Source organism: Callionymus lyra, chromosome 8, assembly GCF_982586985.1.
Source record: "Callionymus lyra chromosome 8, fCalLyr1.hap1.1, whole genome shotgun sequence".
NCBI lineage: Eukaryota > Metazoa > Chordata > Actinopteri > Syngnathiformes > Callionymidae > Callionymus > Callionymus lyra.
This window is the reverse complement of record NC_141825.1, coordinates 25,476,663-25,492,532: the sequence shown is the minus strand read 5'-3', so window position 1 is coordinate 25,492,532 and position 15,870 is coordinate 25,476,663. Positions and strand designations below refer to the sequence as shown.

General features: G+C 41.1%; 1 protein-coding gene across 1 annotated transcript in view; it reads left to right on the top strand.

Annotated features, from left to right (window-relative positions):
• Window positions 1-15,870, top strand: part of met (MET proto-oncogene, receptor tyrosine kinase) — a 79,248-nt gene that overhangs the window by 45,716 nt on the left and 17,662 nt on the right. Inside the window, exons 11-12 of the mRNA XM_087798112.1 lie at window positions 10,674-10,883; window positions 15,208-15,357. Coding sequence (XP_087654238.1) covers window positions 10,674-10,883; window positions 15,208-15,357 — 360 coding nt within the window. The remainder of the gene's footprint in view (window positions 1-10,673; window positions 10,884-15,207; window positions 15,358-15,870) is intronic.

Below are 15,870 nucleotides of genomic sequence, written 5' to 3'. Positions count from 1 at the left end.
CCTGCTTCTAGGTCACGACTTGAGTTGAGCCTCCAGGGAGATGAAGTCAGACAGAGGCGTAAGGTGTGTGTGTGACGGCTCTGTTAATACACAGACGCTCTGTCGTTGTTTGTTTACTTTTCGTTATTTAACGGCTTCTGTTTAAAGTTCAACCATTTTCTACTCTCTCTCATGTCGACTACTGACTGCTACTGTTTTTTGTTTTGTTTTATGAGTTATAGACAGAAATATAAGTAAGAAACTCTTACAACATCCAAATACCTCGATGCTGCTCGTCTGTGACGTCCATCTTATATTGCAGCTCGAACACAAGGAATTGTTCCGAAAAAAAATGAAAAAGTCTATATTTTAAGCTCGTTTGTAGCAGATGCTAAGTGGCTAACATGCTACAAAGACACTCTTGGCACTGTAAATATTTAACTACAACTATTAAAAAAAACGACATAATTTTAACGAAAATACATTATTAATTATTAGGATACGTGAATGAACAATGTTCTAAACTAAATCAACCTTTATCTACCCAATATTACCAGCTCCTTTGGTGCTTTGCCGCCCAGCCAACCAATCCCAGCTGTCAATTTACTTCTGACACAACAACAGAAGAAGAATTTACATACACTATTGTAGCGAGCAGTCAGTCGTCACTAAATATGTATTATGTATGGGTACATGTTGCTACAGTATATTTGAACATGTAGTACTATTTGCAAAAAGAAGCCACGAAACAGTGAATCAGCAGACGATGAACCGGTAATATGTCGAGGCGCGACTGTAGTGAATTTTTTTTACTACATAAATGAGATGAAATATTATATAACATGACTATAAATAGTCAAAATATGTTAAAATAAAACGTTTTTATCATTAAAATAAAAAAAAAGTTTTAATTGTATAAGTAATAATAAGTTAAAGTATAGTAATAAAACATTTGTAAACGATCGCTGTTACAACACTGTTCTCTTGCGTAAATACTCTCAAAGTTTCCGCGTGTGACCCTTGAGCAAGGTTTTATTTTAACGGCCTGCAGCGAAACCTTGTTCAGTTTCTACTCGCACACTTGTGTGAGTCAACACAGGATTAACTGCTCGCGAACACAAAACAAAAGAGTGATTCAAAGCCGTGTTTTCAACCGTATCCATTCAAAGTTGACTCTGATGCCTCTTGAACGATACTGTAGCACTTCAAACACCATTGTGTTTCCGTGACGACCTGTTATTGTTGAGTCCGTGTACATTGTGTGTGGAAACACTTGTGCGATGCACAGCGATTGATCAACGGATCTACGTTTGCCATCTGATCCGGGGTCAGCGTGAAGCCAGTTTCAATCTCCAGGTCCAGCTGTGACCGGGGGGGTGTGGGGTGTGAGGGGGGGGGTCCTGGGAAAGGAAAGAGGACTCGAGAGGCATTCAGGTGTCACAGAGATTTACGCTGCTGCTCGCACAGTGCAAGATTTTTTTTGGGGGGGGATTTATGAATTGGCTAGTTTGGGGCGACAGGTGCTGGTGAAGTGATTGTCATCATGGCTGAACCGGACAAACATCGCATCAGATCCGAGTGTGTTTTTGTTTGTTGATGTGAGTCGTGTGGATCGTAAAAGGTCTCACTTTCATGTGTGTGGGAAAGTGGCTCAGACCAGGACTTACAGGAGATCTGAGCGGCAGATATCGAGTCAACAGACTCTCGCTTGTGAGCCCCGGCTTTCATGTCTTCTGCTAGTTTTAATAAGGTGACATGTTGCGATATTTTTTTTACAAAACTGTATCAATATTTCTATATTAACATATTCTAGTGTGAATTAAAGAAAATTATATTTATACTTCTAATTAACTTGTAATCCATGTGCCTGTGTCTTCTCGTTTACACTATTGTAACAGTTTATTTTGTGTCTAAACCAGAAGGATGTGTCTCGCCTGCAGTTCATACAAAACTCTGCAGCCAGAATTCTGAGGTGCTCTAGTAGAAGAACTCACATTTCTCCTTCAAACTCTTCACTGGCTGCCAGTTTCTTTCAGGATCATTTTAAAATCCTGGCAATTAACGTGGAAGTATTCTGGGTGCTTCTTCATCTCTGTGTTGCAAATAAACCTCCGGACACCGGCCGGCAGAAGTCAAAATGTCCTTCGCTGCTAATGAAACAGCAAGATCCCAGCGGCGACTGGGGACGAGAGGATACAGTTGACTCCAGCATCTTTTAAAGCTGATGTTTGGACATATTTTGGTTTAAAAAAAACAACAAATGAAAGCAGTAACGGCTTCGTCAAGATTCATGTGGTCTGTAAATACTACAACACCAGAGTCAAGTACTGGACAATACTACACATATATACTTGTTACTACACTATCACAACACCAGAGTCAAGTACTGGACAATACTACACATATATACTTGTTACTACACTATCACAACACCAGAGTCAAGTACTGGACAATACTACACATATATACTTGTTACTACACTATCACAACACCAGAGTCAAGAACTGGACAATACTACACATATATACTTGTTACTACACTATCACAACACCAGAGTCAAGAACTGGACAATACTACACATATATACTTGTTACTACACTATCACAACACCAGAGTCAAGAACTGGACAATACTACACATATATACTTGTTACTACACTATCACAACACCAGAGTCAAGTACTGGACAATACTACACCTGGTCTCGAAAAGCGCTATATAAATATATATTACTTACTTACTTACTTACTTACATATATACTTGTTACTACAGTATCGCGATATATGGCTTCCTGGCAACTGTATCGTGATACGCTTTAATCAACTCTTTCTTTGAATGCTACAGAAAATAGAACCAGTGCAACAAGATCTCATAAATCCAACTTATCCATAGCGACGTACGCTCGAGTTACTCGGCATCGTTGCTCCCGCCGTGAGACTCTGCAGGACGACCGTCGGACGACACCATTGTTTTTGAACGCCGAGCAGAATCGGACACTTGCACCGTCTCCGCTCACGCTGGGCCTTAACTCATCCCTTTACTGGGAAGGAATGTAACAGGCGACAGCTGGAGCTGATCCTCTAAATCATTAGTGATGAGGGTCCTGTTCCGTACAGACCCTCTGGTTTATGGTGCCGACCCAGAGTCAACACTGGTCCCGTCAGAGCACGATGACACATCCAGAGACTAAGTAAAGTTTGTTTAGAGATCCGTCCATTTCACTGTTACCTCGAGGTCTGTTTATAGCAGCCTGTGTAATCTTAGCGAGTCATGGATGTCGGCTCCCAACGATTCTACCCTTTACTTCTACCACCCGTCTCCCTTAACTATTTAAAAAACAAGATACACAATTTTTTTTAAAAATAAAAATCACATTTTCAGTTGCCATTAGTAAACTGAAGCTTCATGAAACAGTGTCATATACTTAGAGACGCCCGCGTATGTGAGGTTTCAATAGAATATCTTGTAGATTGTAGACTGCCACCTAGTGGTCTCTGAAATAGCGATACCGCTTCACGAAGCTTCATGAAGCCACTCACTACTTTCTGTTAGATGTTGTTTTGTGTTTTCGCCAAATAAAGGAATATTAAAAGGGGTTACCTTGAAATGACATACTGTATATTATGACAGACCTTGTTTCATTATATTATTGTAACGTGAAACTGTGTGTCTGTTACAGGCAAGTTTCAGTGATACACTTGTGAAGCTTCATGAAGCAGTTTCTTAATTTTAAGTTAAAAAGAATAACATGGGAGGTTTCAATAGAATAGCTGTTGAAAGCAATGCGTTATAGAGCAGTGAGCGCCATCTAGTGGACTCGGAAATGTAGATACTGTTTCACGAAGCTTCATGAAACATCTCTAGTTATTTCTTTGCTAAATAAAAGCAGCTTCTCTTACATTTCACAAAGCATAGCTTGAAGGTTCCTACTTCTGGAACAGGACTCGTTCTTTGACTATTATTGTGGTGAACGCTAGTAATGTGCAAGTGAGAGCTTCATATTTCCAGTAGGTGGCGCCACACTTCAAATAATACACTTGTGAAGCTTCATGAAGCAGTTTCTTAACTTAAAGTGAGAAGAAAATAACATGGGACGTTTCAATAGAATAGCTGTTTAAAGCAATGAGTTATAGAGCAGTGATCTAGTGGACTCGGAAATGTAGATACTGTTTCACGAAGCTTCATGAAACATCTCTAGTTATTCTTTTGCTAAATAAAATCAGCTTTTCTTAAATTTCACAAAGCGTACCTTGAACCTTGAGCTTCATATTTCCAGTAGGTGGCGCCCACACTTCAAGTAATACACTCATGAAGCTTCATGAAGCAGTGTTTTTTTTTTGTTTGTTTAAAAAATGATGTGTGGTTGCAAAAAGGAACACCTGTCAAAGCATTAGATCATGGAGTTGTGAGTGACATCTAGTGGACTCTGAGATAGCGACATTGCTTCGTGAAGCTTCATCGACTCAGCACTGCAGCGAGAGAGCGTTGGGCGACAAACGCGTCTACCATCTGGATATGATGTCTTCTGTTCTGAAGACCAGATCTGGATATGATGTCTTCTGTTCTGAAGACCGGTCGGATTGATCATGAAAGGTTGTTCCGGGTTCTCTTGTTGCAGCGGCTCCGTCGGGCCCCTGGAGCTGCAGCCGACCTGGGATTGCAAAAGAAAACAAGCTCAAGATTTCAATATGAAACTGTCTTGAGGAAAATATTTCAAAGTTCAGAGTATGATTTTCAAGTATTTATAGAATCTAAACACCAGCATAAAAAAAATCTTGGCTGAAACTGAAAATTGGGAAATCAAGAAAGCGAAAAAAAAACGAAATACTTTGTCTGCTATTTATCTGTACCATTCCATTTATGGTTGTTAATGTGTACTACAATATACAGTTAAAATATATACTTTAATAGTCTCAGAGAATCAAGGAAAAGCACAAATAAAAGTGTCTTAAGATGTTTCTTGAAGGAGTCAGTAGATACATGACTCTTGATCTTGTATCCTCTCGTCCTCAGTCGTAACTGCTTTCATTTGTTTTCAAAACAAAATATGTCCAAACATCAGCTTTAAAAGCTGCTGGAGTCACTGTATCCTCTCGTCCTCAGTCGTAACTACTTTCATTTGTTTTAAACCAAAATATGTCCAAACATCAGCTTTAAAAGCTGCTGGAGTCACTGTATCCTCTCGTCCTCAGTCGTAACTGCTTTCATTTGTTTTCAAAACAAAATATGTCCAAACATCAGCTTTAAAAGCTGCTGGAGTCACTGTATCCTCTCGTCCTCAGTCATCGTCAGGATTTCATTGTTCGTTTAGCTGCGAAGGACATAATGACTGCAACACAAAAATGAACAAATGCTGTGAATGTTCTCAGATTGATTGCAGATTATTATTTTTTTTATTTCAAACACTCTTTGACATAAAATGTGTAACAAATATATATCAATGGTTTGAAAGCGACAAAAAAAGACGATATTGCTGTATTGATATTTTCTGAAAGGAATATTAGACGAAAGAATACATGATAATCATCCTGCAAAGCAAGATGTAGTATATGTCCTTGACGTACTCAAAGTACTCGTGAAAAACATCCGTAAGTTCGGCGAACAAAACGTTCGACCTCCTGACCTCGACCCGTCCACGAAAGAACACAATACCAACAGTGCCACATAAATCTAGATCGGCGTCTTTTGTACGCGCTCGCCGTTACGATCCTTCGGGGACGGCGAAGGGTTTTCGGCGCTCGCCACGAAGCCCTTGCTCTCCTCGCTCTCCTCGCTCCCCTCGCTCACGATTGTATCTCCAGCTGCTCGACTCCTGGAGGCGCAACAATGAGATTGACGGAGGTTTCCACTAATTCACAGGATATTTTTCTAAACCCCCCGAACACTCGTCGCCCCTCGACCCAGGAGAGCCTTAAAGACGCTCTCGCCTCTGTTCCCTCGGTCATGTTGGCGATGGATTCGATTCGGTCCACGTGTGTGTGTGTGTGTTTTGAGAGGTTGTTTTTTTTGTGTTGCTATTTGTGTGCGTCCATCTGGGCGCTAACGGCTCGCCGGGGAGTCGGACGGGGAAGTGAATAAGGAAGTCTCAGCGACACTTCAACAGATCCGCGGCTACTGACCGGAGCCACGGCGCTCCAGGGAGTCAGATCTCGAGTCACGACGAGTCACGACGAGTCACGACGAGTCACGACGAGTCACGACGAGTCACGACGAGTCACGACGAGTCACGACGAGTCACGACGAGTCACGACGAGTCACGACGAGTCACGACGAGTCACGACGAGTCGTTCGTTATTTGAACTTCAGCCACTGATCCTGCAGGACGACGACGGTTGTGTTGCAGGAATATGTCCTTATGAGTTAATGAGTTTGTTTTTGAAACACAATCTTGCGTATTATTGTGACACTTTTAAGTGTGTGTGTGTGTGTGTGTGTGTGTGTGTGTGTGTGTGTGTGTGTGTGTGTGTGTCTGCATATGTGCGCACACACGTGTTTGTAGATGTGCGTGTTGGTCTGCATATTTGTGTGTGTGTGTATATCTAGGTTTGTGTGTGTGTGCTAGTGTCTGCATATGTGTGTGTGTGTGTATATCTAGGTTTGTGTGTGTGTGCTAGTGTCTGCATATGTGTGTGTGTGTGTATATCTAGGTTTGTGTGTGTGTGCTAGTGTCTGCATATGTATGTGTGTGTGTATATCTAGGTTTGTGTGTGTGTGCTAGTGTCTGCATATGTGCGTGTTGGTCTGCATATTTGTGTGTGCGTGTATATTTAGGTTTGTGTGTGTGTGCTTGTGTCTGCATATGTGTGTTTGTGTATATCTAGGTTTGTGTGTGTGTGCTTGTGTCTGTATATGCGTGTGTGTGTGTATATCTAGGTTTGTGTGTGTGTGCTTGTGTCTGCATATGCGTGTGTGTGTGTATATCTAGGTTTGTGTGTGTGTGCTTGTGTCTGCATATGTGTGTGTGTGTGTATATCTAGGTTTGTGTGTGTGTGCTAGTGTCTGCATATGTGTGTGTGTGTATATCTAGGTTTGTGTGTGTGTGCTTGTGTCTGCATATGTGTGTGTGTGTGTATATCTAGGTTTGTGTGTGTGTGCTAGTGTCTGCATATGTGTGTGTGTGTATATCTAGGTTTGTGTGTGTGTGCTTCTGTCTGCATATGTGTGTGTGTGTATATCTAGGTTTGTGTGTGTGTGCATGTGTCTGCATATGTGTGTGTGTGTGTATATCTAGGTTTGTGTGTGTGTGCTAGTGTCTGCATATGTGTGTGTGTGTGTATATCTAGGTTTGTGTGTGTGTGCTAGTGTCTGCATATGTGTGTGTATGTGTGTATATCTAGGTTTGTGTGTGTGTGCTAGTGTCTGCATATGTGTGTGTGTGTGTATATCTAGGTTTGTGTGTGTGTGCTAGTGTCTGCATATGTGTGTGTGTGTGTATATCTAGGTTTGTGTGTGTGTGCTAGTGTCTGCATATGTGTGTGTGTGTGTATATCTGGGTTTGTGTGTGTGTGCTTGTGTCTGCATATGTGTGTGTGTGTGTATATCTAGGTTTGTGTGTGTGTGCTTGTGTCTGCATATGTGTGTGTGTGTGTGTATCTAGGTTTGTGTGTGTGTGCTAGTGTCTGCATATGTGTGTGTGTGTATATCTAGGTTTGTGTGTGTGTGCATGTGTCTGCATATGTGTGTGTGTGTATATCTAGGTTTGTGTGTGTGTGCTTGTGTCTGCATATGTGTGTGTGTATATATCTAGGTTTGTGTGTGTGTGCTTGTGTCTGCATATGTGTGTGTGTGTATATCTATGTTTGTGTGTGTGTGCTAGTGTCTGCATAACTGTGTGTGTATATCTAGGTGTGTGTATCTACATGTGCATGCGTGCATGTTTTAATGTGTGCGTGTGTGTTTATATCTACATGTGTGTGTGTGTATCTACATGCATGTAACTACATGTGCATGCATGTGTGTTTTTATGTGCTAGTGTGTATATCTAAATGTGTATCTATGTGTGTGTGTGTGTGTATCTAGGTGTGTAGCCGTGTGTCTGTGTGTATATCTACATGTGTGTGTATCTACGTGTGTGTCTCTAGGTGTGCAGCCGTGTGTGTGTGTGTATATCTACTTTCGTGTATCTACATGTGTGTAACTACATGTGCATGCATGTGTGTTTTATGTGTGTCTGTGTGTATATCTACATGTGTGTGTATCTACGTGTGTGTCTCTAGGTGTGTAGCCGTGTGTGTGTGTGTATATCTACTTTCGTGTATCTACATGTGTGTAACTACATGTGCATGCATGTGTGTTTTATGTGTGTCTGTGTGTATATCTACATGTGTGTGTATCTACGTGTGTGTCTCTAGGTGTGTAGCCGTGTGTGTGTGTGTATATCTACTTTCATGTATCTACATGTGTGTAACTACATGTGCATGCATGTGTGTTTTATGTGTGTCTGTGTGTATATCTACATGCGTGTGTATCTACGTGTGTGTCTCTAGGTGTGTAGCCGTGTGTGTGTGTGTATATCTACTTTCGTGTATCTACATGTGTGTAACTACATGTGCATGCATGTGTGTTTTATGTGTGTCTGTGTGTATATCTACATGTGTGTGTATCTACGTGTGTGTCTCTAGGTGTGTAGCCGTGTGTGTGTGTGTATATCTACTTTCGTGTATCTACATGTGTGTAACTACATGTGCATGCATGTGTGTTTTATGTGTGTCTGTGTGTATATCTACATGTGTGTGTATCTACGTGTGTGTCTCTAGGTGTGTAGCCGTGTGTGTGTGTGTATATCTACTTTCGTGTATCTACATGTGTGTAACTACATGTGCATGCATGTGTGTTTTATGTGTGTCTGTGTGCATATCTACATGTGTGTGTATCTACGTGTGTGTCTCTAGGTGTGCAGTCGTGTGTGAGTGTGTATATCTACTTTTGTGTATCTAGATGTGTGAAACTACATGTGCATGCTTCATGTTTTTATGTGTGTGTATATCTACATGTGTATGTATCTACATGTGTGTGTGTGTCTAGTTGTGTGTAGCCGTCTGTATCTGCATATGTGTGTGTGCATGTATATCTCTATTTTCTTTTGGGGGTAAATGTTTATTTTCATTTAATCAGCACTAAAAAGAGCTGCGGCAGTAAAAGCCAAAATAATTCTTCAAAATGTTTGTGGATCCAGATGGTAATCTATAACAACCACACAAATCTATCAACAGTAACGCGTTGAAAAAGTGTGCGATTCTGTAGCTGTTTTTCTCAGTCCAAGGTGATGGTAAATGACATTATGACAGTGAACGTCTTGATTGTCCGACAAACAACGAGCGCAAATGTTACAACAATAGAGTCACGACCGAAAACAAACAATTCATGCGTTAAAAACATCATCGTGATGCTGTTTGAATACTTTTAAACAAAGATTTCTGTGCACAACAGCTGTTGAATTCAAAGGTTGCAGGAATTGATTTAAAGGTTTGCGTGTGTGTCAGAAATACACACACACACACACACACACACGTTTACCTTTTCGTGGCCCGAAAAGCAAACACGCGACGCTATTGGCTGAGGCGTCCGAGCCGATGTTGACTCAAGAGAACCAGTGGTTTGCCTGCACCTGTGGACCAGGACAGAATCCTGGCGTTTCAACGGATTCTCTCTTTTGTTTACCTTCATGCGTTCACTCTTTTCTTTCTTTAAATCACATCTTAAACGTTACACACTCACTACCTGTTTATATAATGGTCATAATTCAACGATCCCAGGGTCGTTGTCGCACATTTGCATCCGCGTCGACCACAAAACCGTTTACCGAAAAACTTGAACATAACGACAATAATATCTAACGTTTTTCAACTGGTTAATAATCGTATAAAGTATTTTCTTTGAGTCTCATCGTCCGAATATTTGCTGCTTGAAATAATGAGAAAAAAAGAAAAAAAAGATTATTACATGCAATTAATTAAGGTTTTCAGTGTTTTTAAATATATGTAGATAAAAGAATGTTATAAATACATGTGATCCTCTGAACACTGTCATCAGTGAACTCCTCCCATGATGCAACACTAATAGACTCAGGGACTCATTCCTCGTCTTATTAGTTTGTTTAGTTCTGAGTTTGAAGGCAGAAGTGAAAAGATTCTATTCTATGTTAATCTTTGTATCCTTTGTTCTTCATCTTTAGACTTAGATTGTGACATCTTCAACTTTGTTCTTTTTTTGCACTTTGTTCTCGTTCTATAATTCAATCGTCTGTGTTGCTGTGAGCTGGAAAAACAATAAAGTTTATTTGATATAATTTGTGTTTTAAATAAAAAATGTTTAAGAATATATCAAATTATATTCAGTTTTGAGTATTTTTTTTTCTAAAATATCAGAAAAACGTTGTTTTTTTTAATTATATCCTTGAATTATTTATAAAATAAAGGGGTTAAAAATCAAACTTTTACCTCTAATATTTTTTATTTATTTCTTTCCTAAAATATGTGTCTTTAATATATTTTCTTAAACTATAAACCCATGAGAAGATGAAATAAAATACAAAAAATAAATGAAAAGGTTGCATATTTATCAAGTACAAATTGACAGTCAAATTAAAAACATATTGATCAAAGAGTCGGTTGTTACGGCAGAAGAGACGACAAATAAATCAAATGAAATCAAATTGAAACGATCAATAATACTGACGTGGGTTCCGTCCTCAGAGTTGTGTCTACGGCGAGAACCGGACCTCCATCCAGTGCACCACCCCCTCCCTCGCCAGGCTGGCGCTGCCTCGCCCGGTGGTCACCAAGGTGGCCTTCGTGCTGGACGGATACTCCACGGACCAGTGGGATCTGGTCTACGTGGAGGACCCGCTTTTCCAGGACCCCAAGCTGACGTCCAAGGACAACAAGAGCGTCGTGGAGCTGAAGGTACGACCAGTTGGTTTCACCATGACAGTCACGTTATGTTTGGGTCACTAGTCAGTAACCAGCCGAAGAGGGTTGAAAGTGAACAGTAACTAACCAAAGAGACGAGTGACTGGATCACTAGTGTTTGACTAGATCATAAGTTAGTATTACTTCACTGGATCACTAGTGTTTGACTAGATCATAAGTTAGTATTACTTCACTGGATATACTGAGCTAAGTCAGTGCTAGCAAGACGCGTCGCTATAGCAACCAAGCCTAGCAAGCTGCGCCACACAGTTCACAGACGGACGGAGACGTAAACAACAACGAGACATAGAAGTACAAACTTTACAGAACGTGACACTGATTGGTCGAAGTGTGTATTTAAGAAATGATTGATTTATACAATAACAAATGATAAATTATCGCATGTTTTAGATATGCAAATCGCACGTGCCAATATCACGATATCGATATATTTCCGATATATCGTGCAGCCTTCATATAAACTAATAATAATGTCAATTTATCGAAGATTTTACAATCAAAGGTTATTCAATTATATTATTTTAAATGATTTGAAATCTCCGCCATTGGGTGACGATCTAAATATAAATAAGGTCTAATAAGTCAATAGATTTGGCAAAATTAAAAGAACTGCTGAACAACAAAAAAATGAACAAACATGGGTTTTTAACTGTATTTTAAAACAGGATGACCGTGATAATGAAGGATTACAAGGAAGACGCGTCTGATTCGATGTTCTTGGATATAAAAAGAAATATATATGTATAGATTTTTGTTTAATTTTTTTGTTGAAAACAAGGTTTTCCTGATATTTTAGAGAAAACTTAATTTAATGAAAGATATTCATAAATGTTTAAAAAAAACTCTTCTTTCATGTTTTGATTGTGTTGATAAATAACTGGACTGGACTCTGAAAGTGAACTTTTGTGTCGCACACAAAGCTTGTGAAGGGAAACAATCCAGAAAGAAAAACAGGAAGGTGTGTTTGTTTCGCGCCTCATTGTTGCTGCTCGAGGTCAAAGTGTTCGACTCGTTCATCACAATGACCTTCACACTCTTTCTTTCTTCCCTCCTTCTCTTGACGGCGCGATGTTTCACAGCAGCTGTGGATCAGTTCACATGGGAGCTTTTTTTTTCCTTCATTCTTCCACTCGTTTTTTCCCAGACTTGACCTTGGCCCCCTCCCTAAACCCCCCCCTCACCCTGTTGGCACATACGACCTGCGACCCCCGGGGGACTCACACTGATCTGAGGACAGTTGTGTAGAGAAGTTTAACTTCATTCATGACGACAACGATCGATGATCCACGAGATGATTCTTCTCTTGACTCTTGATCGAGTCATTGATGATGATGTCATTGTGTGTGTTTGTGTTTGTAGGTGTGTGTGTCTGCATATGTGTGTGTATACATCTACCTGTGTGTGTGTGTATCTACCCATGTGTGTGTGTGTATCTACCCGTGTGTGTGTGTGTATCTACCTGTGTGTGTGTGTACATCTACCTGTGTGTGTGTGTGTATCTACCTGTGTGTGCGTGTATATGTGTGTGAATATATACCTTTGTGTGTGTGTGCGTGAATGTGTGTGTATATATCTACATGTGTGTATCTACCTGTTTATGTGTTAATATCTACTTGAGTGTGTGTACCTAAATGTGTGTTTATCTACCTGTGTGTGTTTTTCTTCCCCCGTGTGTGTATCTACCTGTGTATCTAAATGTGTGTGTGTGTATGTCTGCTTCTGTGTGTATCTACATATGTGTGTTTTTGTATATACATGTGTGTGTGTGTCTGCATAGGTGCGTGTGTGTGTATTTGTGTGTCTCTCGGCATATGTGTGTTCGTGTTTGTCTGCATATGTTTATTTGTGTCTGTCTGCATTAGTGCATGTGTTTGTGTGTTTGTTTCTTGTGCATTAGTGCATGTGTTTGTGTTTCTTGTGCATAGGTGCATGTGTATGTTTGTGTGTGCGTGTGCATACGTGCATGTGTTTTTGTGTGACCCTTCCCTGCAGTGAGAATCAGAGTTGTGCGAGCAGCTGTGCGACTTTGAGATAAAGGCATGACATAGTTGAGTAATTGTGTGTTGCCCTCCTTAATAGACACACAAACACACATCATTTGTGTTAATGTGTGTGTGTGTGAACGTGCCACTGAACTTTTTTTCATTCAGTATGTTTGCGTAGTAGTGTGCATGTGTGCGTCTCTTTGCGAGTGTGTGTGTGTGCGGTCAGTGTGTGTGTGCGGTCAGTGTGTGTGTGCGTGTGCGTCTGCGTGTGTGTCTCTTTGTGTGTGTGTGTGTGTGTGCGTGTGTGAGAGTGTGTGCAAGTGTCTGTGTGTGTCTGTGTGTGTGGTGTGCGTGTGTATATGTCTGTGTCTCTGAGAGTGTGTGTGTGTGTGTGCGTGCGTGTGTGTGTCTCTGAGAGTGTGTGTGTGTGCGTGTGTGTGTCTCTGAGAGTGTGTGTGTGTGTGTGAGTGTGTGTGTGTGTGTGTGTGTGTGTGTGAGTGTGTGTGTGTGTGTGTTTGTGTGTGTGTGTGTGCGTGTGTGTGTGTGTCTCTGAGAGTGTGTGTGTGTGTGTGTGTGTGTGTGTGTGTGTGTGCTCGTGTGTGTGTGTGTGTGTGTGTGTGTGTGTGTGTGTGTGTGTGTGTGTGTGTGCTCGTGTGTGTGTGTGTGTGTGTGTGTGTGTGCTCGTGTGAGTGTGTGTGTGTGTGTGTGTGTGTGTGTGTGTGTGCTCGTGCGTGTGTGTGTGTGTGTGTGTGTGTGTGTGTGAGAACAGGTGCGTTCACTGCTCTGTATCCAATCGTAAAATCCGAAGCTAACACGCGAAGAATGTGATTTTCGTCTTTATTGCTCTGAAAATTCACGACGATCACGTGTCGATAAAGTCAGGAAAAAAAAACATGTTTGTGTTCAAACCAGCCAATTATTGGGCAGTGGACACACACAGACACACACCGACACACACCGACTCACACACACAATAGCTTTGTGTGCGTCCAGTCAGTCCAGAGGGGGGGGGGGTCTGCAGGGGTCACATGACTCAATTAGTTCTGTCCAGATTATCTCGAGGCAATAAAACCATCATGACTTGATTCAATGATGGATTCAATGTCGCACACTTTAGATAAACACAACAACAACAAAACAACAACACAAAAGGATGTGCATGAAGCATAAGTCTCGTCGTAAAGGCTGAGTCAACAGGTTTCTCTGCAACAACATGTTTTTGACTCATTTTCTGAAGTTGTATTTATTGGAATAAACGTGTAAATACATACAAACTAATGTCTACACAACTAAAATAAATACAAGGTGTTGTTTTCCTTCTGTGCGACCCGGTGTCAAGGGACTCACACACTGGTACCAGGCCCGGCACGGGGCACCGGTACAGTTAATTTTGATGTCTGAAATCTGGGCAAACGAGAGGTTACAAGAGTGGAATCCATTATGATGTAATAATGACTTTACCTCCCTTTTTTTAAACAACAAGTTCCTTTGAGGTGGAATCTTTTAAACTCTCTCCATGTCTATGTTTGTCTCGACAGTTGATTATACATTTTACCCCAGTGTTAAATGTTATAGTTGTATGTGTTCGTGTTGTCTCTGGGTCAAGATGACCCGAGGCCCCAAAACAAATTTGTTTGTGGTATCCCTTGTGTTGCTCTGGGTCAAGATGACATGAAGGCCCGAAAACAAATGTGTTTGGGGTATACCTTGTGTTGCCTCTGGGTCAAGGTGACCCGAAAGGCCCTAAAACAAATGTGTTTGTGGTACCCCTTGTGTTGTCTGAGGGTCAAGGTGACCCAAAGGACTGAAAAGCAAATGTGTCTGTGGTATCCCTTGTGTTATCTCAGGGTCAAGCTGACCCGAAAGCCCATAAAGGAATGTGTTTGTGGTATCCCTTGTGTTATCTCACGGTCAAAGTGACCTGAAAGCCCGGAAACATATGTGTTTGTTGTATCCCTTGCTTTCCCTACCTTTAACGTATACCACAAACAATTTTTTTTCGGGCTTTCGGGTCACGTTGACCCAGAGACGACACAAGGGATACCACAAACACATTTGTTTTCGGGTCACCTTGACCCTGAGAAGGGTTAAACGATGGGCTGACGTCTATTTTTTGAATGTTGCCAAAATATTATAACATATATTATAAAGGTGTGAAAAAATATATTTTTTAATTAAAATAATTATTTTTTTCTACTAACAACTGACATCCTGACGACGATGCAAAGACTCGACGTCACATGTTTTCTCTGCCGTCGTTCAACATGGTTGGTTTCATGTCCTCGACGTCAAAACTGTGATCTGGTCCTCAGGGCGACAGGATGGACCGCGAGGCCATGAAGTGTCAGGTCCTGACCGTGTCCAACCACAGCTGCGAGACCCTCAGGCTGGTGGGCAACACCCTGGAGTGCACGGTGCCCACCCAGCTGCAGGCCACGCCCACCAAGGAGCTGCAGGTGGAGGTGAGAGTTTGAATCCTAGCATCAGATGGTAGCTGTTAAGAGAGTCATGTGTGGATGAAAGATTGTGTTGTTCAACTACACACTCCAGTGTTTGAAGAGCTGCGTCTGTAGATAACAATCCAACATTTGCATATTTGCTCCATTGAAGTTCGCAAACACGTTTATCTGAGACGTTAATCCGACCGTGAGCAGATTCATCGTTTGTGGATCGTTTTCAATCGAAGCATTAAATGAGAATCTGGCGATAGTATCATGATATGTTACGATAGTGTAGTAACAAGTATATATGTGTAGTATTGTCCAGTACTTGACTCTGGTGTTGTGATAGTGTAGTAACAAGTATATATGTGTAGTATTGTCCAGTACTTGACTCTGGTGTTGTGATAGTGTAGTAACAAGTATATATGTGTAGTATTGTCCAGTACTTGACTCTGGTGTTGTGATAGTGTAGTAACAAGTATATATGTGTAGTATTGTCCAGTACTTGACTCTGGTGTTGTGATAGTGTAGTAA